The 26,057-nt window shown below is 45.3% G+C and overlaps 1 protein-coding gene across 4 annotated transcripts in view; it reads right to left on the minus strand.

The window, feature by feature from the left end:
- FLNB (filamin B) overlaps positions 1-26,057 on the minus strand; it is a 127,168-nt gene that overhangs the window by 50,061 nt on the left and 51,050 nt on the right. For all 4 annotated transcript variants that reach the window (XM_057508301.1, XM_036878306.2, XM_036878310.2 and 1 more), the window contains exons 3-16: positions 24,487-24,584; positions 22,054-22,201; positions 13,424-13,542; positions 12,463-12,540; positions 11,112-11,274; positions 10,329-10,526; positions 7,658-7,795; positions 6,038-6,164; positions 4,927-5,063; positions 3,442-3,635; positions 2,331-2,444; positions 1,568-1,711; positions 1,235-1,358; positions 741-901 (exon numbers count right to left, since the gene is read on the minus strand). In XM_057508301.1, the coding sequence (XP_057364284.1) occupies positions 741-901; positions 1,235-1,358; positions 1,568-1,711; positions 2,331-2,444; positions 3,442-3,635; positions 4,927-5,063; positions 6,038-6,164; positions 7,658-7,795; positions 10,329-10,526; positions 11,112-11,274; positions 12,463-12,540; positions 13,424-13,542; positions 22,054-22,201; positions 24,487-24,584 (1,943 nt within the window). The remainder of the gene's footprint in view (positions 1-740; positions 902-1,234; positions 1,359-1,567; positions 1,712-2,330; positions 2,445-3,441; positions 3,636-4,926; positions 5,064-6,037; positions 6,165-7,657; positions 7,796-10,328; positions 10,527-11,111; positions 11,275-12,462; positions 12,541-13,423; positions 13,543-22,053; positions 22,202-24,486; positions 24,585-26,057) is intronic.

The following is a 26,057-nucleotide window of genomic DNA, read 5'->3' on the forward strand; positions in this document are numbered from 1 at the left end:
ATCTTTAACACCAAATGTTGAGTACTTAGGATGCAAAAAATACTGCCAAGAATAAAACGACAATAATATATGGAGTAAGGGGGTAGGAGATGTCCTCCAGGGACAGAGAGCTAAGTTTGGGGAATGCAAGAAATTGATCAAAAATACAATGATGGTAATTCTTCAAAAAGAAGGTCGCAGACTGTCAGAATAAAGGCAGAATAGGTTAACTGGATAACTCAACACAAGCCCAACACCTTTAGGCACAGAACTGTCTCCTGAGGTTCCTGTCTTTAGGTAAGGCTAACTTGAAAACCAGTTATCGGATCATTCTGTCTCAGGTACCATCTGCCCTGTTTTCACTATCACATGTAAATATGGACTCTATCTGAAACTTCAAAACTTCGCTTCCTCTAAAAGTTTAAGGGTTGAGGCCATGGTCATTGCATCAAAGAGGTCTAAGCAGAACACACCCAGACATTAATTACCTTTCAATCAAAAACGTGACAAAAGTTTATAACAAGCCCATCTCTTTCCAGAGCTCTGCTTAAGCACCGAATGCCTCACTGTGCCTCCCTTTTGTTAAAAAGTGGTCAACATTTAGTGCTGGCTGGATTTTTTTCCTTCTTGGTTTTAAGGAACCAGAGAGGGAAACCATGGAGCAGAGCTCTTCAGACATTTTCCCTGTTGCTCAAAAGAAAGAAAAAGAAAAGAAAATCTGCACACAGGTGGCCAGAATGAACCCAGGCAGCAACACACACCTGAGATGCAAACAGAACCTTGATTGTGTATCGCCCAGCGGCAGGAGGCACATATTTGACCGTGAACGTGTCGTTGGCATTGTGAATGATGTCAAAATCCACGTCTTCCTCATCCTCACTTAACACCCGGGCATCACATTTAATGCCCACACTGACATCACCTGGAAGAGACCAGCTTGTGAGTACCAGTCCACAAGCAGCAGCATGCCCCACACACTCACTTCCAGCTCAGGGTAATTTAACACCCCAATAAAGCACCTGGCAAGATTCCAGTAAGAAACCCGAGAGAGGGAGGGTGGTAAGTCAGGGTCTGGAGAAGGGATGGAGGATGCGCGAGGACATCAAGGCACTGACAGAGACTCGCGAGATGCACCATTACCTGGTCAGGTGGACTATTCCCCGCTTCAAAGTTCACTGCCCTTGAAACGTTCTGAAAAGAACCTTCCTCCCTAAGGAGCAACCAACCATCACTGCACTGGGTGAAGCCCGCTCACCTTCCCCAGCCTCAGTACAGTCCACCGTGAAGTGAGTGGGCTCATTTGCCTTGAGTCCGCTCCTCTCCACGCCTGGCCCAAACACTTTGACCTTCTGGGGATGGCTACCCTGTCCGATGTTGACCTAGAGAGGGCATGGAGACAGCTGTCATCAGGGTCTCCCCGACTTGGACCCGTAAAACACTGTGAGTTGACATCATTATAAAGTTCTTTGGGGGAATCCCGAGCACGCTGCCCTTCAAAACACTTGACCTCTCCGGGCCCATGAGGGTAGGCTCTTTCCACTCCGAGACTGGGCTTCTGCGCAGGCCAGGATTCTGCCTCATGACCTACCCTGTATGGGCTGTGTGGGATGTTCACACCTCCCCAGACCACGGCAATGGTGTGCTTGATGGCCTTCACCGGCGTGTACGAGCAGGAGTACGTGCCGTCCATCCGGCTCTTTGTCTGGATGTCAATGGGCTGGCCTTCCCCGTCCTGCAGAAGAGCGGGCGCTGAGAGGAGGCCTGGCCCTCACACTGTCTCCGTCACACGGGGCCGCAGTGGCCTCCGAAGACAGCCAGGTCACCACTTGCCCATCTAACACAACTTCACCGAGCAACCACGACCCATCGTATTTCCACAGCACAATGACCACGGGGTGTGGAAGACCACCTGCATTTATTTATTTTTACATATTAAGAGCAAATGGCCCAAAAAGAAAGCCATGGCCACTCACTGCTTCTAAATTTTAATTCCTCATTTAAATCCTGGGGCCAAGTTCAATTAAATTAGATAAATATATTTAATAAATCCTTGTTTACAAACCTTCCATCACGGCCAAGGCAGGCTTGGCCACCGTGATGGACGTGTACAGGGAAATCTGAAACACTCAAGCATCCACAGAATATACATCATAAAGATGAGGACAAAAGCACCATGCTTTGCGTATCAGAATTTCATTTAACTCTCACATAATCCCATGAGCTAAATATTCTTATTATTCCCAATGGATGAATGAGGAAACTGAGGATCAGATGGATTGAGTGACTGGACATCAAATTGATGGATCCTGTCACCTGCCAATTACCTGCACAGGTGGCCCCTGGACACTTACCTGAGCGAATATCTTTAAGGGAGCTTTTCCAGCATCCTTAGGGTCCACAGTGAACTCAGCTAAGTTGTTGACAATGCACCCAGATTTCTCCAAACCTGGCCCGTATGCTTGGACCTGGGGCAGAGGGACAATCATGATTCTCCTTCTGCGTAATGTCCTCACTAAAACCCACTATCAAGACCCGAGACTGGGAATAGAGAAAGAATGAGACAATGTGTCTAACTTTTTACAGTACCTACATAACAGGATGGTTATGGGAAGGAAAATGCTAAAGCAGGCAGTAACTTAAAAAATAAAAAAGTAGTATCATTAACCTCTCAGGAAGAACAAAACTCTAAAACCAGGCCCGAATTAGCCTGGGGCTCCTCCCTTATTCTGAGCTGACATCGAGGACTTCCAGTAACCAGGGCAGGGAACTCCAGCCATGTCCAGCTTCAATGTTCTCACTTTAAGGGGACTCAGAACCTTTACCACTGACATTCCAGATGTCTGCAGCCCCAAGAGAACAAAGGACCAGCACTTGGCCAGGAGGCTGGACTGACGTCAGCCTATGGGCAGACGGCCACGTGAGCCAGCAGCAGCACACGTGGGTGTGGGGCCTCCTCCTATAGGCCAGGTTGTCTCAGACTTGATGCCTATCAGCCTGCTAAGGGTTTGAGAGAAACTCCTGGAAACGCTGCAAATGCTGCTCCAATTTAAGAGAAGGCCACTTTATCTGTAGAGCACCTTGAAATAATAACTACAGAAAGTGACACCATCAATAGGATGCCCTGCATTGCAAGCAAATAGCAGCTAATGGAGCCCCCTGCTTGGGCCAGACCAAGGGCTGTCTTTATGCATGTTGCCTCTTGGAATCATCCCAGGTGCTCCAGGAAGCTACTGTCATTCCCATTTCATGGAGGAAATCATCTGGAGTCAGAGGGCTGTTACCTGCCCAACATTAGAAAAGTACCGATACTACCAGGATTCCAACTCACACCAGTCTTTCCTAAGCTCTAAGCGGCTCCCCTCTGCCGCCTCTCAACACGCAGCTTAAGTCAACTCTCCGGGCACCGTGCAGAGTGCGGGGGAAGCAGGGAAGAGAGGACAGAAACACGACAAGGTGATTCACCAGGTCCGGGCTGCAGTCTCCCGAGGCCGGGTGGATGAACGCCATGTACGGGCTGTCCTTGATGTCTTCGTCGTCACACATGATGTGAACGGCATACTCGCCGGGCTCCCTGGGCCAGTACTTGACGTCACAGGAGCCATCATTCCGGTCATCGTACTCTATCTTGGCCTGGGAGGGGCCTTCAATGGCAAACCCTGGGGGCAGGAGGGAAGGGAACCGGCTCACACGGTGCACAGGACCCATTCAGGTTACTCCCAACCCACCCCTCGGCTCCCTAAAGGCCGAGTATCGGACAGAAGATTGAAATCTGCTTGTGTCCCTCCCATAAAAGCAGCCCATCGAGTCCTCGCCAGAAATGGAAGGGGCTGGATTTTCTATATATCTTGCTGTAGTTTTTGTTTTGTTTTTATATCATCTAATAGGGAAGGTCAAACAGCAAATCCTTCTGTGGGTAATATGGTAACGTGTGCCAAAAGCTTAAACCCACACCCATTCTTTGTCCACCAAATCCACTTCTGGGCTTTTATCTGAAGGAAATAACCAAGGATATGTGTGAACAGTTGGAGACAAGGATATGTATTCAGCTTTGTTTTTAAGGCAAAACTCTGGGAATAACTGGAGGGCCTTACAGTAGATACATCCATACAATGGAACTCCAAGGGAGCGATGGAAAGATATACCCTGTATTTACTTGAAAAAGATATAAAGATTTCCCCTAGACATTTTTTTGTGGCAGATTAGTGTTTGTATGTGTATGTACAGAAAACAAAGTCTGGAGAGATCAAAATGTTTATAATCTTGTCAAAGGAAATATTAAATGTGAATCCCTATTTTTCCCTTTTTACATGCTATCACAGATGTCATCAGACTACGGCCAGTGAGTCAAATCTGACCCAACACCTGTTTGTATTTCATAAATAAGGTTTTATTAGAACATGGCCATGCTTGTTTGCTGATCTATGGCCCATGGCTCTTTCATGCTACAACAGCAGAACCAGATAGTTGTGGGAGAGAGAATATGACCCACGATAGTAAAATGTTTGCTATCTGGTTCTTTATTGAGAAAATTTGCTGACCACTTATCTAAAATAATCATACATACACCAGATGCGTACTTAGAATATACTCTGTTATGCTCTGAAGAGTATTTACTTGCCAAATTTCTATTGTCAGCAAAATTCATTCATTCATCTAAACTAAGGTTCAGTCAACAGTATTTGCTGAATGCCTACTATGTTCTAGGAGCTGCTTCAGGAACAGCATACAAAGAAGGCCTCCACCCTTGAGGTCTAACAGATGAGGGAATGATGGGCAGAAGGAAAATGGGAATGGCCATCCCACAGCAGTAGACAGAGGCAGCCTTGGGCGCTCAGGAGGTTAAGGGCAGTGATGGTCAGGAGGAGGCCCTGGCCCCTGGCCTGACACCAAACACGAGCCCCCGAAATCTCAGCCCTCCAGAGCAGCTGATCAGCAGCCTCCGCTTACCCAGAGACCCCACTTCAGAGTCAACAGACTCCACCACGAAGTCCGCCGACCGCCCAACAATCCCTCCCAGGAGGCCGGGGCCCCATGCACGGACTTTCTGCATGCCTGCCTCAGGGCCAACTTGAACCTCAAAGGGGCTAGAAGAAAAGGAACAGAAAAAGCATTAAAGAAGAGCAAAGAAGGAGCTAAATACAGCCACAAGCTGTTGACACGTATTCTTTCCACTGACTTTTAGCTGGAGTCCCAATCTCTCGCCAAGCCCTTCCTCCACATGGCACCCCCCACAGCCATTGTTACGTCAACAATATACGAAGGTACCTGCCTCCAGATGCTCAGGTGGCCAATGACGTTGCACTCGAGCTATCCTGTTTTGCACTGTCCCTCTGGTCATTTACCTTTTGTGTGCAGGGCTCACTTCTGGAAGCTAGCAAATATGTATTTTTCCATACCCTGCTTATGCTATACCAAGAAAACTAGGCTGAACAGGCTTTATCTCATACATGAATTAATATGCTTTAACTTTGCTACATGAGATTTGAGGTTTGCCTAGATTCTCAGAACCCTGTAACACTCAGGTATTTCTTAAGGTAAACTGAATGTCTTCAGAATTTAAAGTGGCCCCCAGGAAAGCTGGAAACGTGAACACAGGGCAAGAAACTGCGACACCCATTAGGCAAAGCTGCAGACCCCTTGGACCCCGACTGCACTCACATTGACGGTTATAAGGTAAAACCACAGCAGACTCTACCCCCATGGCACTCCTGAACAGAGGCGCACAGTGAAGGAAGGAGAATCTCAGTCTACATAAGGGCACACAGGCACACAGCCAGCCCACTTGCTCCCCATCACTGCTGCTTCTGGCTCCCCTGCCTCCCACCAGCCCCAAACCGCCAGGGTTTTATTTAAAGCAAGGCGGCCGAAACCACAGCGACTTTCTGCTGCTTTTGAGAACAGGCCAAATGTCTGTGTGCTGCTCTGAAAAGAAAAAAAAGAGGTTTCAACAAAGCAGATTTCTTTCCCTCCCGCAGCCCAGGAAGCAACCGCTGGGGGCCTGCCCTGGGCTGAGCACGCCTCCAGAGAAGAGGCAACTCCACTCCAGCTGGAGACTCACCTCTTTGGAATGTGGTGTCCCCCCCATGTGATGGCGATGCTGTATTTCCCCGGGGTGCTGGGGTAATACTCGAATGCATAGACTCCATCCAGAAAACCTTTCTGTTTCACCAGCTCCTCCAGACCCTCTGTGGGAGGAAACGTACCACCTTTCCAAAGCAGTCTAGGCTCAGAATGAGAATCCAAATACACAGGCATAGCCACAAAACGTAAGCCACACACAGGAACACTAGGTGGACTGCCTCACAGTGTGGGACCCCCAAAGCCTGGGAGATTAATCCAAAGCTAAAAACAGACCCATCTCTGTTTCAGAGTGTGGGGACATGGAAGATTACACTCCCTCAGCTATGAGGGGCTAGGAGGTCCTCAAACTCCTGGGTTTATGTAAAAATAAGTCTAGTCACATCTCAATTTTTCTTAACAATCAGAGCTACCAGTCTTAGCCTCCCCACAAAAACTGGAGACTATTTGCATTAAGTACCATGAGTATCTGGCATGAGCTTCAGGTTATTCTCCTGGCATATTTTTTTTAACTAGAGCTGGACAATGAAAGTGAGAAAGCTCTTACATGCTATCTATAAGAGGACAGGCTTTAGACGCTACCCACAAACCCGAGGCTGAGCCATCAGGTAGGAACTTGTTCTATGTTGAGCCCTGAGGTTTGGCTGGGCAAGTCATTTAGTCAAGCAACAATCCAAAGTCAGAAAAAAAAAAAAAAAACACCTCCTTGGCTCCTGCAGCCCCAGAGCAGCCAGGCTCTAGGTCTGGGCAGTCTAGAACCTGGTCACCCTTGGGGCACAGCCTGCCCCAGAGCCTGGTGCTCTGAGGTCAAACATTAACTTTCTGGAGCTTACAACACTCCTGCCCTAGCCTAATGGGAACACAGCGGCTGAGAGCAGTCCTGCTAGAGAGAAGGAAGCTCAGGACCCCACAGGGCATGGGAGTGAACCGCCCGACTGCCTCGCTGCAACCAGAAACATGAGCAACTTCTGTGTTCAGGGGAAACTGGAGGATGCAGGAGACACCCACCCTTGCTGTCTTCCTTCCCCGCAGAGGGAGCAAGAATGAGTTCTAGGGTGTAACCCACCCCTCCACACATGGCCTGTATCTTCGAAGAAAATTTAACCTTAGGGAATTTTATTCTTCATCTGTAAGCACCGATCATAGTAATTAGGTTCGTGACATAATTTCACAGTCTCTAAAACCTGTAGTCGGAAAAGGACTAGCTCTGGGGAGACCGTGCTTCAATTCCAGCTCAGATGCTTACGAGCTGTGTGTGACCTTGGCCAAGACCCTTCCTCCCTGAACCTAGGTTTCCTCAAATACAAAACAGGCCACTTGAGGTGGTTGATCCAAGGACGGCATCTCCCCAGCTCCAGTATATCACTGCTTTTTCTACTCCCAGAAGCTTTCCTGCAACATGAGGCCGTCGCACCGGCCCCTGGAGCAGACGTCACTAATCAATCACTGCTCCCTTCCCCATGGGGCCGACAGACTCAGGTCTTTGACATTTCTCTCCAGGACAAATCGATCAGAACTGGCCGGGGGATGGACTCCACATGCCATCCCTGCACAGTTGGCCCACATCACGCCTGCAACGGGGAAACAGAGGAGTACTTACTAGGACCCTTCACGGTTACGCCAAGCTCCCCACTTCCAGCAGATTTGGTGTCAACCTTGAAGTCCGCAGTCTCCCGGATGCGGACGCCTTTGGGCTGCAGGCCCCGGCCACTGGCCCGGCAGGCGTTTGGACTGCAGGCTGCAAGCACAGTTTCAACATCAATTCAACCTTTCATTCTTTAGTCAGAGTTGAGCCAGCCAAGGTAACTTGGTGCCAGCCGCCAAGAAAATGTTTGCTTTGCACAAAGCGTATGCAGCAGTTGCCCGAGGTCAGGGGTCCTACTCAGGGAGCACCCTAGGCTGGCAAGTAAGGGCACAGGAGAACTCTGCCCAGCCCCACCACAGAGGGACGGGGCAACATTCCTTTGGCAAGGAACCCAGGAAAGCACAGCGTGCATTCACTGTGTTCCTGGTCCCAGCTGAATCTTGGCATATATCCTTCCGGTGGTAGAGAAGAGTTAAGACCTAGGGCTGGACGTTATTCAAACCTCATTGCCATACTCAAGGGCCCAGTAATTGGGAAGACTGGACCTTTTCAAGTCTACTTGGAAAAGGCAGCCCTTGAAAATCTCTGACCAGGTTCCAAACTTCGCATGAGCCACTTCTCAATGTCTAAACACTGTCATCTTCCCTGGGAAGAGCCAAGGACGGCTCAAAAGGAAACCAGTGTAACCCCACCTTGGCCGAAGCGGACAAACATTTTTAGTGTTGTTGTTACAAGGGTCCTCGGAAAGTGGGTGGCTAAAAATGTGATGGTTAGCAGTAGCCACCATTCTCAATTGTATTTCTAGATGGAGTTTAAAAACCTAAAGTTGTAAGTCTAAAAATGAAGGCCAAAGGCAACCTCTAATAATCCTTACGTGAGAGATACACAAACTACTGTTCCACAGCATATGCCAGAAGGTTGATAAAAGGCATTCTTGGACCCTAGGAATTTTTTTGCCAACATGGGCAACCTTTCTCGTTAAATATAGAAATGGGAGACTAATGGGTAAAATGTCATGTGTGTTATTAAGTGGCTTTTCTTTTCCAAATCTGACACTGCATACTTGACAGCTATCGGTGCACTATAGGGTCACAGACTCCAGAAGATAAGCATCATTACCCCATAGAAGGCAGGTAATTCCTCCTCTGGCCCCTTTTCCCTGCAATGTCCTTACCTCACTATTTGGCAAACAACTGCTTCCCAAAGAGACATACACACACTCCTGCAGTTAGAGATGATGTTAGGTGGCTCATGGATGAATATGTTTATAGTCACATGTTATGGCAGGTGACGTTGGGTTTCCATTGTGAAAGTGATATAAAGTTTCTTTTTTACATGAAATCACTTAAGTAGAGAAAGGTTAGTACATCAAAAGAAAAACAATTCTATGAATTAAATATTAAATAGTACAAGTGATGGCTGAACGAATGTTCGAGAAATTGAAAAGGCAGCTCCTGAGTGCCAGAAGTCTGAAAACACTATTAGAACTAGGAAAGCTGTTTAAAATTCTCTCTTGCATTATGTCAAAGAAAGTCTTGTTTAGGGATATGTTGGTTTTTTTTTTCTTTGTCAAGGGGAGAAAAGTTGGTCATACCAGAAAGAAGTCAAAACAGGATGACAAGACTTCCCTTGGAGGGCTTTAATGTGTCTTAAAAAAAAGAAATGCTCATGGAAATTCTGAACATGGGCAATTGTCTCAACATGAGAAGGGTGGCTGCTCAGTTCCTGTCAACACGAAATGGAGCTAGAGAGTTCAAAGGAAACCATCAGATTCTCTACCGTTTTGAGATGTCTCAGAGATTGAACTGTAATTAGAAAGTGGGTTTGGGTCTGGCTGGCCACGTAGGAACACCTGCCCTGTAATTTCTTGAGGTCACAAGAGCACAGGCCCAGCTGACATCTGCAGGCAGCACGAAGAACTGGCACAGGAGCCCCACCCAACCAGCCCTTACCAAGCAAGATGCCTTGGGCCCAGGGCTCTCAATAGGAAGCCAACAGCTTCGGGGTCCAGGCTGGCCCAGAGGCAGGATTCAGAAGAGGAAGCCAGGTCTGCAGGCGCAGATGCAGAGGACAGAACAGGGAAACGCAGGTGTTGGTTAGGGAGGCAACAGAATTGGAAGAAAAAATAGAGCAACAAAGTTGAAGGCAAAAGAGTTTAACATTAGAGAAAAATGCATGCTTCGCTGCAGGAGTTTAGCGGCACCGTTAAGGGATCAACACAAACCCGGGTTCTACGCTTACTGACGCCGCCTACTCTGTGCTCACTGACACGGAAGCCCCAGTGTCTCCACCTGCAAACTGGGGATAATAATGCTTGGAACACACGGGCTGGCGTGATGACCACATGCGGGGGTACAGAGTGCCGGGCCGTGGAGGCTGCAGCACCCCAGCAATGCCACCCCTGCCGGCCTCAGCCTCCCACTCCCCCGTGAGATGACGGCTCTCCCGCATGAGTGTTCTGGGAGGATTGCTGAGTTAATACTTAGCTCACTGCACAGCTCACAGGAAAACATTAATATTTCTACCCTGAGGACAAAATAAGCCACTTCCCACAGCCCTGGCAGAAAGGGGCCAGGTGCATGTTCAGTGGTGTCCCCCCCACTCTTCTCCTGGCCTGGGAGCCCAGCTGTGCACACGTCAGCCTCAATGCCCGAAGCAGAGGGTAGTCCGCCGCCCTAGCACTCACCTTCCCCGACCTGCACGACAAAGGGACTCTTCGGAATGGTGTCCCCAGCAAAGGAGACCTTGACCACGTGGGGGCCGGGCTGCACTGGTTTGTACACACACCGATACACCTGGTTTCCTTTGTCTTCCACGAGCAACTCCATGGTACTCTTCCCCTGGGTGTCCTCCACCTCCACACCAATGTCCCCCACGCCGGCACCTGGGGACAGCGAACAAGCCACGAGCCTGAGCCACCTTCTCAAGAGGCTCGCTGCTGATGGGCCCAAGAGCAGGTACAAAATGCAAATCAAAGGAGACACAGGGGAGCCCGAAGGTCACACCAAGACATCAGCAACGTTTTCTGGTTGGGGTGATAAGGGTCATGGCCAAATTTCCTTTTTCTCCCGTTTTTCTACTTTCTAAATTTTCTGCATTGAAAAGAAAACTGACAAGTCAAGAATTGTGTTTTAATCACTCCTCTTTTTCTCCCCCCAACAGGACCTTGCATTGAATTTGGCCTAGTGGATGATTCTGGAAATTCGGTTTCTTTGGAACATTCAGTCAAGTGTATACAGAGATGGACTGACTATTAATAATTAAAGTCAAGCTTGACTACAAGATCTTAGAGAAGAAAAGCAGGTTTTGAAAAATCCACAAATAAAACCAACATATTTGAAAATGCTACTTTTGTTGCTGGTTGCTTCAAGTAAAAGACAAGAGGGGAGAGATTCCAAGCCTTTGGGTCCCTGTGGGGTTATCTCAGGTTTTGGAAGAAAGCTTGACGCGTGGAGGAGAGGCATGTTACCTGCCGTGTAGATGTCAAAGTAGGTGGGCTTGTTGGCGATGTTCCCTGCAGCTTCTAGGCCTGGGCCTTTTGCAGTGACTTTACTGGCATCTCCCTGGGCCTTGTCGACATTCACTTCAAATGGGCTCTTAGAGATGTGCTGTCCTGCGAAGAGGACTGTGACCTTCAAGTGACAGATGAGATATAATTACTTTCCCAAGCCCAAGACCACCGTATCAAACTGCATGTACTGACGGTCATCTCTTCTATGCTCCTGATTCTGTACACAAAGGTGGCTGCCACCAGGAGCCCTGGCTGAACGGCCTAAATGGGACTCCCACCTGGCTCCAACAGCCACACAGCTGGGCCTGGGACATCATGTCTTTAGCAAACCAAAAATACATTAGATATGCAACGGCTCCACAGTAGGATACAAATACTAGTATTTGACCTCCCAGACACTGGACACTTTAAGGCAGCTGCAGAAGGGGCCACCGCCCACCCAGAATGCAGTGCAGTTCCAGGATTTCAAATCTGGAGTTGAATTTTTCAAGGGACTATAGCCATTCTCAGGTACATAGACCTGAGACACAGTACAGACTTTCATCTAAATTTTGCAACAAATTCTCATATTTTAAATTTTAAGGGGTACTGGATTGGGTCCCATAGGAACTGAATAAATTAATTACATCATAAATGTTCCCTTCTGTATTTTTTTCCAAACTCAGGATGTTCTAAGGGTGTAAGAGAAATCTTCAGCCATGGCTGCAGGTGAATTTACTAAAGCCCCAGGGGGCAAGTAAGGTTTATGTCTCAAAGTCTCAGTGTGGTACAAAGGCATTGGCCTCTCTGTGCTGCGGGAAGCTTTCTGCCAATGAAAAGCACACTCCTGGATGACCCCTCAGCCTCTGTCCTATACGCTAACTGGACAGCAGCTCAAACAGGACCCAAAATGTTGCTGAGACAAAGGGCCTGGGATCGGGACTCCTAACACGTCTCCAGGCACATGAGTGGCCTCCACTCCACGCCAGTCAGCTGACCTTCTCTGGGCTCAGGCCTCACTGTGCACATGCCCTCGGGAGCACCTCAAAGGGGAATACTTCCGCAGCAGCTAAGCCCACAGCTCAGCAGGTAACTCCAGGCTTATGGCAGTAACTATTTGTAACATCTTAGGACACTGCAGAGAACTAAGAAGCATTCAACCAATCTAGATGTGTTAGCTTCTGTCTCAAGTTTGATTCACAGCGATCCCAAGTTCTCTATAATGCATACTTTTATAATCAGAAGTTCACTTAAAAAAACCACTCTTCTTCCGCACATATCAAAGCAAGCCCAGAAGAACCATCTGAACAACAGCCATGACCCATCTTACTTTGTGCAGCCCAGTGACCTTAGGCAGATACTCCACAGAGTATGTCTTGTTCTTATCGCTGTCAGGGGTCACTTGTGCCTAGGACAGAACATAAGTGACAGTTAGAGAAGGTACTGGGTATGATTACAGGCACGCAGTGCCAGCCAACAGCCTGCAGAAGCTGTCCTGGCTACTTCCTGCCCCATCATTCCTGCAGGACAGAGGCCCTAGAGCAGCAGTCCGATGTCAGAGACACAAAATCACGTAGCACAAAGGTATAACCAAGCCAGGACTCTTCACTGTCTCAGGGCTAAACTCTCTAGGTGAGAAAGCCTGTGAACCAAGTCACTTAAACCTTTACCGTTCCAGTAGTTACTAAGAGCTTATGAAATACCAGGTGCAATGTCAGGTACCAAAAATAAAACAAATCAGGCACAGTCCTTGCCCCAGAGGCAGAAACAGGCAATATGCCAGCAAACTTAGAATTTCAGATGGTGCTAAGCACTAGGAATAAAATAGTCTTAAGAAGATAGGCAGATAGAAGGAACAGTGCATGCAAATGCCCCGAGGGAGGAACCAAAGGGTGGTCAGAGCGGGAAGAGGGTAGGACATCAATACTGTTTCTGCATTGTATCATATTATGTATTGTATCAGTATTGTTACTGTACCAGGATTATACTGTTATTGCTAATCTGGCCATCAGTATCTAATACTTTCACCAACAAGGCCTTTGCTTAATCCAAAGTATCCTTTATATCATTAAACAATGTGTCCTTGTATATCAATTTATATTATTTTCCAAGGCACAGCCCTTGAGCAAATTTCTTTAACTGCTCGCTGTAAGCCTCAGGAATCCTTTCGGTAAAAAAAAGTTTTTGTTGTTGGTTATAATGAGGAAAACGGAGGCACGGTTCCTGGCTCTGTTACAAACCCAAATTCTCCGCGGGATGCTGACAGGGGGCGGCAGCAACTCCCAGCTTACCTCTTCCTTGTTCCCTTCTGGGTCCTCGACAAACACCATCACGTCTCCCTGCCCGGCGCTGATGGTGTCTACAGTGAACCTGGCGGGCTGCTTCACCATGTTTCCAGTGGGCTCGATGCCTGCCACAGGTTTACACAAGCACATTACCAGCTGGGCCAGGCCATCGCCCATCCTGTCCTTTTCAGGGGACTGAGGAGGGACCCAGGCCTGCAGCTGCCAGGTGAAGGACGGGGACAAATGGCCGTGACAAGTAGAATCAAACGGGCTGAAAGCCTGAATTTGTCCTTGTTCTTCAAGCATTCTAAAATATCCAGAGCAAGGCAGTCTGATATGTATAAAATTGTGAAAAACAATGTGGCAACCAGCAGTGGGGCTTGCCTCGAGGGCAGTGACCCAGAAGAGGAATGGGGTGTGGGGGAATGGCTCATCGTTCATTACAGACCGTTTTGTGCTTCAGTTGACCCTTTAACAACACAGAGGATGGGCCCACCGGTCCCCACACAGTCAAAAATCCATGAATAACTTTTGACACCCCAACCACTGTAATAGCCTACCGTTGACCAGAAGCCTTACTGATAATATAAACACATATTTTGTATGTTATATGTATTATGTACCATGTTCCTTCAAAAGTAAGCTAGAGAAAAGTTTTTTCAAATTGTCACACATCTGCACAAAATTTTCCAATATATTTATTGAAAAAAATCTGCACGTAAGTGGAAACCCACATGGTTCTAAGTTGACTGTATGTGTAATGTTTAAAAATTGCATTCAATTATTATGTTTTTAAAATTAAACTTTTAAATTACATTTTTTGAGATGACTGAACAAATGGATCTGAGACAGATTCACATAGAGGTGCATGAAATGAATAGCCTTCACCAGTTCCCCAAATGGTTACATCACACAAAACTCTAGTACAGTATCACAAGGGTCCTGACCTTGACACAAAAGACAGAACCTCTTCAACCCCCTGGGGATCCCACCAGTTCCCCAACACTTCACTCACCCTCTTCTTACTCCCAGCAAGCACTAATCTATTTTTAATCTCTAACATTTTATCATTTCTAGATTATTATGTAAGTAAGTCTCTGTAGATTCCCTCAGGTTGTTGCCTATATCAACAGTTTGCTCTTTTTATTGCTGAGTAATATCCATGATATGAATGCATCCGTTTGTTTAACCATTCACCCACTGAAGGACATCTGGGCTGTTTCCAGTTGTCCATTGCTGATAATGCTGCTGTAAACATTTGGGTACATGGTTGTAAGAACATAAATTTCCATTCCTCTGGGATAAATGCCCAACAGTGCAATTGCCAGGTGGTATGTTAGCTGTATGTTTATTTCTTTTTAAGAAACTGCCAAACTCAGTTCCAGAGTGGCCGTACCACTTTACATATCCCCACCAGCTAGGGAGGAAGGATCCGACATCCAGTTTCTCTGCATCTCTGCTTCCTCTGCTAAATTACATTCGTCGACAATCATCTGTGCATCTCTGTGTGGGTCTCTCTCTGGGTTCTTGATTCTGTTCCATTGATCAATGTGTCCACTGTCCACCAATATCAACATGATCTGGGTTTCTACAGATTTGTAACAAGTCTTGAAATCAGGTACAGTGATTCCTCCCCAAATTGCTTTCTCTCCTGTAGCTCCTTTACCTTTCCATATATGTGTTAAAGAGTAATATTTTCTATATCTATGAAAAATGATAGCCATAATGTCAAATATATAGGACAATTTGGGGAGAAGTGACATTTTTACTCTCACTCTTTCAACCCATGAAAAGAGTATGTCTCTCCATTTATTTAGGTCTTCTCTGATTTCTTCTTCATCGGTCTTTTTGTTGTTTTTAGCATATAAATCCTACATGTGTTTTAATACATTTACACCTATTTCTCAATTTTTGTTGAGCATCTGTAAGTGGTATAGCATTTTCAATTTTGATGTTTCATTGCTCATGCTAGTAGACAGAAATAAAATTAATTTCTGTGTGTTGTATGTTGATTGTATATCCTGACACCTTGCTGAATCACTTATTCAAGTAGAGTTTGTTTTGGTTTTGTTTTGTTTGTTTTTGTAGATGTCTCAGAATTTTCTACATAGACAATCATGTCATCTGCAAATAGGGACAGTTTTATTTCTTACTTTCCAATACATGGGTCTTGTGTTTCTTCTCTTGCCTGATTGTACTGGCTAAAACTTGCATCATGATGTTGAATAATACTGGCGAGAGTGGACACCCTTGCCTTATTCCCAATCTTCGGGAACACATTCAGTCTTTTGGCATTCATTATAATGTTAGCTATAAGATTTTCTCAATCATATAGAGGAAGTTCTCTATTCTCTTTTTCTGAGCTCTTATCACAGATGGCTGTTGAATTTTGTCAAATGCATTTTTCTCTATCAACTGGTATGATCATGCAATTTTTCTTCTTTAGTCCACTAACATACATTATGTTGTCTGATTTTCTAATAGTGTACCAGCCTTGCATTCTAGCAATAAACTCTGCTTGATCATAATAATTATTTTTATATACTGCTAACTTCTATTTGCTAATATTTTGTTAAGAACTTTTATATCTATATTCACAAGGTACACTGGTCTCTAGTTTTCTCTTTTGGCATTGCCTCTGATTTTATTAGAGCAAAATAGGCTCCATAAAACAAACTAGGAAGTGTTCCTTCTGCCTATTTTCTGGAAGAGATTAGATAGAATTCTTTTTCTAAGCATTTGGTAGAATTCTCTGGTGAAATCATTTGGGCCTAGAGGTTTCTTTTCCAAGAGCTTTTAGATCAAAAATTTGATTTCTTTAATGGTTACAGTAAATGGTTTCAGGTTATCTTCTTTATCTTGGTTGAGTTTTGGTGGTTTGTGGTTTTGGAACTAAGTCTGGTACAGTTATCCATATTTTTGTTTTCTTTTTGTAATTGTAAGATTCCTTTTCTCAATGTGCCCTTTCTGTCCAGAGAATTCCTTTTATCCATCCTTTTAGGGTAGATGTGCTAGTGAATAATTATTCTAGTTTCCCTTCTCCTGAGAATGTCTTGATTTCCTCTTCATTCCTGAGGGTCATTATCCATGGATATAGGATTTGGAGTTGACAATTCTTTCAGCGCTTGAACAACCTGCTATTTCTGGCCTCCATGGTTTTTTATGAGAAATCTGTCATTTTAACTACTTCCCTCCATAGGTAAGGCATCATTTCTCTCTTGCTATTTCAAGCTTTTACTATCTAGCTCCTTAAAGTGTGTCTAAGATGTGACTTGGTATGGATTGAGGGGGTGAGTAGGGATTGTTTATCCTGTTTGGATTTAGCTCAGTTTCTTCAATCTGTAGGTTCATGGCTTTTGCCAAATTTGGGAAGTTTTCAGTCATTATTTCTTTGGGCATTTTTTTCAGCCCTGCCCTGTTTTTACTCTCCTTCTGGGTCTCCTATGACATGAATGTTAGATTTTTTCTTATTGTCCCACAGGTCCCTGAGGCTATTTGTTTTTTTCAGTCTACTTTCTCATCATTCAGATTGGGTAACTGTTCCACATTCTACATCACTGATTCTTTTCTCTGTCTTTCCATTCTACTGTGGAACTCATCCACTGAGTTTTTATTTCATTGATTGTATTTTTCTGTTCTAAAAATGCCATCTGGTTCTTCTTTATATTTTCTATTTCTTTGTTGAGATTTTCAATTGTTTCATTTGTTTCAAGTATATTTGTAATTTCTTGTTGAACCCTTTTTATAATACCTGCTTGAAATCTTTACCCCAAAAGAATTCTTTGCTTTAATAAAAATTCCTTAAACAGTGGAAGAAAAACAGAACTTTCACCAAATACTTCTAACATCTCTTATCATCTCAGTGCTAGAATCAAATGGCTATCATTTCTCATTCAGCTTGAGCTCTTCCTGGTTCTTGGTATGATGAGTGATTTTTTTAACTGAAACCTGGATGTGCTGGATACTCTGTTATGAGACTCTCGGTCTTAATTTCATTTTTCTGTTTTAGTTGTTTTTGAATAATACTGCTCCAGCAGGGGAAAGGAGGGTGCCTGCCTGTTACTGCCAATGGCAGGAGGGGGGAAGTGCAGGTTCCCCTAAGCTCAACTGATGCTCAAAGTGAGGGGCTCCTCACCACTAGGGTGGAGGTGGGGGTTCCAGTTCCCCTCTAGGCCTCCGCGAGTGACTAGAAGGGGTGGGAATGCCTCATTACCCCTCCTTAAAGGGCCTCCACTGACATTATTGTGGGAGGCTCCTTATTTCTACACTCTGATGAAAGTCCAGGCCCCCCATCTGACCTTTGCTGGTATAGTGGGGACGGCGGAGGGTGGAAGGGGGTGGGGTTGTCCATGGTTGTTCCCAGGATGTTGGCCAGAGTACAGCAGGTATCGTCTGAGAGTGACCTGCCTTGCCACCCCTTCCTGGTCTTCTGGCCAGGAGAGCAGGCTTTTCTTGGGGCTTTGAGTGGGTGCCCACTGGCATTTCCAGGTGGTGACGTCTTTGGTGCCAAGCCTGGGATGTCCCAGGCAAAGGAAAGCCCAGGAAGTCACTACTGCGTCAGTCCTCGGGTCCTAAGGTCCCTAACCGATCTGCTTTATTCTCTTTCAGAGTCTCCTTATGTTTGGCTTGCAGAAAATGCCCAGGGATTTGAGCTGTTCTTAGCAGGAAGAATTAGCAAAAGTACTTCTACTCCGTCTTCCCTGAAGTAGAAGTTCAAGAACTACTTTAAAATTTTTATTATGGAGAATTCCAAACCTATCCAGACACAGAGAACTGTAAACTGAATCCCTGTGTACCTACCACCCAGTTCATCAACTGTCAACTCGTGGCCAGCCATTCATACCTTCACTCTCCCCTCCCTCCTCCTCCTGTATTATTTTGACACATAACTTAGACCTTATAGTTTTCATCTGTAAACATTTACTATGTATCTTTAAGAAGCATTTTTAGAATATCCACATCAAAAAAACATTAGCGATAATTTCTTAATATCATCAAATATTCAGTGTTCAAATTTCCAATTGTGTCATAAATTTTTTTAGTCACAGTTTAAACAGTATCCCATGAAGTTCACATATTACAATTGGTTGCTAAGTCTCTTAAATCTTATTTAATCTCCAGGCTTCTCTGCCCCTCTGCTTTTCCTTGCCTTCAGTCTGTGGAAGATACCAGGTGCTTTGTTACTATCCTCTGGATTTGAATTCATTTTCTAGTAAATAATTTAGCTTAAGAAAAATCACTGGTAGATTCTTTTATAATAAGATAACGTTCACATACTCTTGGATAAGAAATGCGAACTGAAGAAAATACAGTTTGAACTCACTTCAACACAGAAAAAAAGGCTGGGAAGAAACACATCAGCCTTTGAAGGTGGGAATGTGCTCAGTAGTGGGGAAGCAGGGTTTTCCATTTTTATTATCTACATTTTCCTCTGGCTTAAAATTTACATGATGATTAGGTCACTTAATAAATAAATTTAAACATGCACTTAGACTATTCATAGACATCTATCCCATCTGACTCCCAAAGCATATTCTGCAGCCTATGTGGGGCTTGTCGGCCCTGGTAACCATGGTTGATTAGGAGGCCAAGACCTGGCCCACACTCCATAAACTCCCTCAGAGCTTCACAAGCCATGCAGATAACTGCTCCCCAGGATTACTCTGAATGAAGGGTGCTTAAGGCTTGCTATGCAATAAAACCTTCACAGAGAACACAGGAAAAGTTCCTGTTTAGCTCATGGGCGCATGCTTCCAACAACCCTAACTCCACAAGGGAGTTCCCCCATAGAGACCGTCTGGGGCTGTGTAGTTTGGCTCATCTACTGTTCCTCATTGGGAAGAGGCTGGTAACTGCAGTCTGGCCAATATCCAGAAGATAAAATAAAACTTCTCAACCCTGTTAGAAACCAGAAAATGAAATGTTCTCTATTCTTTGGTTTAGCTGGCGGAAATGAAGCAATGTGGCCTCATAGGAGAGAGAGCCAAATGCCCCTGCCCTTTGTCTCACCACGGCACAACGATAATATTTAAGGCCCCACCCATGTGGCCCCATGTGTGGTCCTACTGCCTGAAATAACCATGTTGTCTTCCTACCTAAAAAGAGAGAAATTTTGATCCAGCAATCCCACTTGTAGTTACCTACCCCAAAGTATGGAAAGCAGGGACTCAAACAGATACTGGAACGCTAATGCCACAGCGGCATGATGCACAATAGTGAAAAGGTGGAAGCAACCGATGCGCACTGGTGGACGAATGGATAAACAGAATATGGTGCATACATACAATGGAGCATTAGCCAGCCTTAAAACAGGAGGAAATTCTGAAACATACAACAAAATGGATGAACCCTGAAAACAGTACCTAAGTGAAGTAAGCCAGACAGAAATGTATAAATATTGTATGATTCCACTTACATGAGGTCCCTAGAATAGGCAAATTCATAGAAACAGAAAGTAGAATGGTGGTTGCTAGCGTTGGCGGAGGGGAAAATGGGGAGTTATTGTTTACAGGGTAAGAGTTTCAGTATGCGAAGATGAAAGAGTTCTGGAGACAGATGGTGGTGGTTATGGCTGTATAACAGTCAATGTACTGAATGCCACGAAATGGTACACTGACAATAGTTAAAATAGTTCATGTTGTGTTACATTTATTTTACCACAACACAAGGGCAAAACATACATACATATGCATGTATACGCATATGTATGTGCATGCACACGTATATGTGTGTGTGTGTCTTTTTAAGGTGTGTTTCCTCCCCAAGTGCACAACACTTACAAAAAGGCAGATGAAGGAAATGGCAATGACTAGCCACATTCCTGAACTGTAGCAAGTGCCCATTTTCTAGAAAACAGCATCATAAAGGAAACCACATCACATTAACAATAGGGAAACCGAACAGCCAGTAATAAGGTTACTGCAAACAAGCACTTTATGCTTGACTGAATTCAATTCATTTGACCAATTTTGTTGACAAGAGATGTATTTGGCCCTTTGAAGCTTTTTTACCATTAAGGAAGCACAACCTTTAAATAGGAGATTCCTTATTCCAGCCACCACCTTTGGTTATGGCTTAGAGAAAGGACTCAGAAAGCAGGTGTAGACATGGGACATTTGAGAGGCTGCACATGGGGGAGGGCTTCAGACAAAGTCCCTGGACCCTATATAGCATAAATAATCACACAGACCCCACCTCAAATGGCAGGTGGGTTTGTTCCAGACCTATCAGGCTCTGTGTCCTCTTCTAAATCATGCTAAAAAATAAAAAGGCAGATGAGAAAGACCTGGCCACTAAGGCTGCGAACAGCACACAGTACTCCTGCCCTGGGTCAGGTACCACCTTAAGTCTAGGCTGAACCAAGCCAGGGAAGGCTGTCTTCAAAGGGCGTGCGTGCATGGGACATCCCGCAGGACAAGTGCAATGGACTCATCAGAAAATCAATGTCGTTTAGAAATGAAATTGGGAGGAAATTGTTCTAGATTAAAAGAATGTAAAATAATAATAATAACCAACAAATACCGGAGGTGAATCTTACTCAGATCTTGGTTTGCAAAAACAACAAGAAAAAACTATAAAAGTTAATTTTAGGACAACTGGGACATTTTAATACAAACTGGATGTTAGCTGATATGAAAATGTTGATTTTCTCATGTATGACAATGAACACTGCAGTTGTGCAAGAGGCTGTCCTATTCCCAGGAGATGTTTGCTGATGCATTGAGGATTGACCTCTTACTACACCTGCAATTTATTTTCAAATAATTCAACAGTCTCTCTCACATAACACAGAAAGGGTGAGAGAAAATGATTATGTCAGGATGGTAAGAAGTGTAGGTTCTAAGAGAGGGTATACAAGATATTCTGTGTGTCTAAATGTCATCCCAACTGTAATTGGGAAATATAATGCATTCCTTCCCCTCCGCACTGAAAAGGGAGTAAGGTGTAAACCATTCTAGTCATCTTTACCAGAAACCACACTGGACTGAAATGCAACTATTCTCCTTAAAAAGCTAGTGTGCTTAAAATCAGGTTCCAGCCAGAACACCAAATACCTCAAAATGCCTTCAACCTAGCAGAGCGTTCTGAGCAGAATGCTGACCTGCGGCTGCCTCAGAGATCATAAACAGGATGTCTCGGCAAGGAAGTGTCTGCCAGGGGTTCACAATAGCTCCCGCCCTCTCTGGGAATCCGAGGCATCGAGCACAACCGGAGAAACGAATCAGCAGCCGGATGGCCCAGGCTCTGCCCCACCCCTGTTGCTGATGGTGGTGGTGATCTGGGGTGCCCCTTGCCCCCCACCCATGGATCAGGCCTCTGACTTCTCAACTGAAAAATGGAAACAACAGTCCTTTCTTGTCCCGGGGTTACTGTGCTAAAATCACAAACCAACAAACTCCTCGTTCTCCATCACATAGGAGCCGCAGTGGCTGGTAAAGCCTAGAGTCACAAGGCAGAAAAAGATGGCCATAAACAAGTGCACTGTTAGGTAAAAACATCTGACAAAGGAGGCCTGGGGCGTCATTAAGAATCAAACCTGTACATTCTTGATTCTCAGACCTCTCCTCCTAAGCCACATGACCACCTCTAAGACCGCAGGACAAGCCTCAAACCCAACACGCCCCCTGCTTCCTTACCTCTGCCATAGGCCCTGGCTTTCTTGGGGTTGAGTTTGGGTTTCAGAGGAGCGCCCGGCTTGAGCTTGGCTTTGGGGAACTGGGACAGGTAGGTCATCACTGAGTGCTCATCCACATCTGGGTGAATAATTTCCTCGGGAGTGATGACCTAGAATAATGACATGGTAGATGAACACCAGATCACACCACTCTGCACCTGCTGAAGTTTTAGCAAACGTCTCTTAAACCAAACACTGCAAGGATTAAGAAACGGAGCCAGCCTCTCACTTAAATGAAATGACATTATACGCACATACGAAGATCCATGTTTTTAATCTTTTAGAGGCGTCACTGTTCCCTTTGGAAGCTGAGGACCCTCTCCAGAAAATTCTGTACATAATTTCCAGAGGTGCATGTCCCCCCACCCCCACTGCACCCCACATGCCCTGAAACAAAAAAGCCCACTCACTCCCCTGGGTGAACTTTCCAGAAGGGATAAGCTACATCAGGTGAGGAGGAAGAGGGGGCAAGCACACATGGGGTTGGAATGTATTACAAAAAAGTGCACAGACAATGGCCTTTTCCTTTGCTCACCTAGCCATTGTCTGCATTTCTATTAATTCAGAGATGCAGCTACTAATAAAATGTAGCTGCTACTAGAAAAATAAAAGTAAAAACAAAAAGAGACAACAGAGTAACATAGCAGACATGCAGTCTTGTTAAAGACTGAATATTTGTATCCTCCCCAAATTCCTATGTGGACGCCCTAACCCCCAGTGCGACGGTGTTAGGAGGTGGGGCCTTTGGGAAGTAAGCAGGTTTACACGATGTCATGAGGATACAGCCCCCATGATGGATGAGTGTCCTTACAGGAAAAGGAAGAAAGAGCAGAGCTCTCTCCCTACCATGTGAGGACACAGTAAGAAGGCAGGTGTCTAAGCCACAAAGAGGGCCCTCACCCAGAACCAGATCTGTTGGCATCTTGCTCTTGAACTTCCCGGCTTCCAGAACTGGGAAATGAAGGCATGTTGCTTAAGCCATGTGGTCTACGGTGTTTTGTCAGAGCAGCCCAAGCTGACTAAAACAGACTTCAATATATGAAGAGCCATTTGAAAAATAGAGAGGAGTGACTTTCTCCTGACATTCAGGTTAGGAGGAAGGTTAGACCCATCTGGGAGAGGTGGCCTCCCAGGAGGCATCGAACCACCTGCCCCAGCCCTACAGGGCACGAACAGCCCTCCTGCTCCCAATAAGGGTGCTGAGGAGGTGAGCCACACCTCGTCAGACAAACAGAAGGCTCTTGTCCACGACCCTGGTTAACCAAATGCCCATGAACAACATATATACCCAGCGCCCCTCATCCCGTGGTAAGAACAAACAAACAAACAGAAAACAGTCTGAAAACAAAACAGCTACTTGAGTTTGAACAGTTGCCTTCAGTACATTCCATAAAACGTAGGAGGGACGCTGATTTGGCATTTCTTCCAGGCAAACAACTTTCTCCTTCAAAAACTGTACAGTGCCAAAATCACATGCATGTCAAAAGATGGTTTTAGGTTTAAGAGGAGATGAAAAACACACCACGCCACTTCCTGACAGTGGAAGAGCCAAGAAATGGGCCACAAAGAAGATACACGACGCCAAAACCAAAGAGATACAGGCAAGTTCTTCTACCTCCCAGGGGATCCTGCTACGAAATAAACTGAACTCGGCTCAGAACTCCAACTTGGACCTCATGGCGCCTGTAGTGTGAGGCTATCCATCCCACTGGCTCTGACAACTTCACTTGATTAGGGCTTTGAACATGGGAGTCATAGTGTTTAACTGCCAGGGGGAGTGTTTTAGATTCCTTGGAAGGGCTAAGAAGACTCGACCGCAACTAAGCGATGTGGCTACTGCAGATAGTGTCCAATACTTACTCAACTTCCAAGGGTTCTTGTCATGTTCCTGTGATGGATTACGGGCAACAAAAATTCTGCCACGCCCATTCACAGTAGGTTCACCCTGGTTTAAATTTCTTATAAAAGTTCTACATCCTGTGGCTTTCCCTAAGATAATGCATTTTTAGAAAGAAACCTTTTAAGTATGTAAAAAGTGGTCAACTGTCAGTAATTTCTTACAGTTCAACCTAATTGTTAAGGTCCACATCTGTAGTCCACTGTCCAAATAGCCCTCAACATCTTTGGAGCAGGAATACTAGAAGATTTGCCACATGGGAAAAAGAGGGAGGTGGAGATTAGCAACTGATCTACAAGCACCTAAGTCAATAAAAAAAGAACCTACTGTTATGTGTAAACTGAGGTACATGCAAGAAATACCACAGGCGATGCTCTTTGAAGGTCGATACCAAGGAGAGAAGACCTCCTGGAGACCCAAAGCGGCACCCACGGAGTGCAATGACAAGCTGGGGGAGCAAACAGCCTCATGGGACATGAGATTTGCTTGTGTCTATACCTGTGGGACACCCAGCCAGTCGTCTGCCTGCTGCATGGCTTCTCGTGCATTGTCCACAGGCTTCTGTGGGTCCCAGGATTCCCAGTCTGGGCACAGACCTATTGACATCACACAAAAGATTCTGTTAATACAGCTGAATGAAAAGATTAAAGGAGGTCATGTGCCTAAATTAAACCCACCTAGTATCTTAATTCAGAGAAGAATTTCCTCCAAAAATCTTAGCGAATTATATATTTTATGGGCAAAAAGAACCACAGATGTGAGTATGCCAGGGCGAAAACTATTCTGAGACAAAGCTGAGACTTCTTTAAGCTGTTATTTCCTTGCACTGAAATAGGGATTATCTATCTATTCCTTGAAGGTGCAGTATAAGTAAATAAACAAAGCCTATAAAACCGTTTGGGCCTGGTGCCCTTTTGCAGATTTTCTTGACCTACCACACTCACGCTTTTGTAAGCTGGTTACCAAATGTTCGGGGTTGACACCAGTTGGATGCCCTCTATGATTTAACTCAAATCTAACACTATCTGTTTGGAGATAGGGTCAGATCCTACCGGTTAAGGGCTTAGTCCTACAAGATGGCATGACCTCCACTTCAGATGCCAACTGTGAATGCAGGTTGTCACTTGGGCTTCTCACTGACCAGCTGCGAATAGGAGGTTCCCAGGACCCTGCTCGAGTTTAATCATTTAGTAAAGGGTCTCACAGAACTCAGGAAAACCATTTAGTTACTATTACTGGTTTATTATAAAAGGGTACAACTTAGAAACAGCCAAATGAAAGAGATGCATGGAGCAAGGTATGGGAGCAGGAAGCTTCCAGGCCCTCTCCAGACGTACCACCCTCTCAGCACCTCCGTGTGTTCACCAACTTGAAAGCTCCCCACCCTATAGTGGAGGGGTTTTCATGGAGGCTTCACTATGTAGGCCTAGCTGATTAAATCACTGGTCATTAGCAATTAATTCAGCCTCCAGTCCCTCTCCCTTCCCTAGAGGTCAGGAAATGGGGGCTCAAAGTTCCAACCCTCTAATCTTCCAAAAACGTCACCCTGTTAACATAAGCTAGTTGTGGTCGAGAGGCGCCATTATCACAGCCCTTACCACCTTAGGAAATTCCAATGGTTTCTGGAGCTCTGTGTCCAGACAGGCAACAAAGACCAAATATATATATTTCTTGGTGTAAGTCACAATGTAACAATCCTATTCCTGGATATCTAAAAAAGTGGACTAGCATCCTGTACAATTCCAAAATCCACCTGCTCAAAGGTCAAAACCTAGATTTATCTTAAAAGCCTTTGTAAGCAGAAGTATAGGACAGGAGCAAAAACCCCCAGGTTTAAACTGGAAAGAGGTACCCTAAAATGTGTCTTTGGGACGAAGCAAGGGAGAGGCCACCAAAGAATGAACTAATGCCGAGCTTTGAGTTACTTCTGGAAGGTACCAGTTCATAGGCTCCGAAGGAGGCGTGGGGCCCAGAGTCAGCCCTCCATCCCTATCTAATTGACACCAGCGAGTTCTGTGTTCAGTATGCTGAGAACCACTAGGTTACTAAATACTAACATGCCCAGCATA

This window comes from Manis pentadactyla, chromosome 1 (genome assembly GCF_030020395.1).
Source record: "Manis pentadactyla isolate mManPen7 chromosome 1, mManPen7.hap1, whole genome shotgun sequence".
Lineage (NCBI taxonomy): Eukaryota > Metazoa > Chordata > Mammalia > Pholidota > Manidae > Manis > Manis pentadactyla.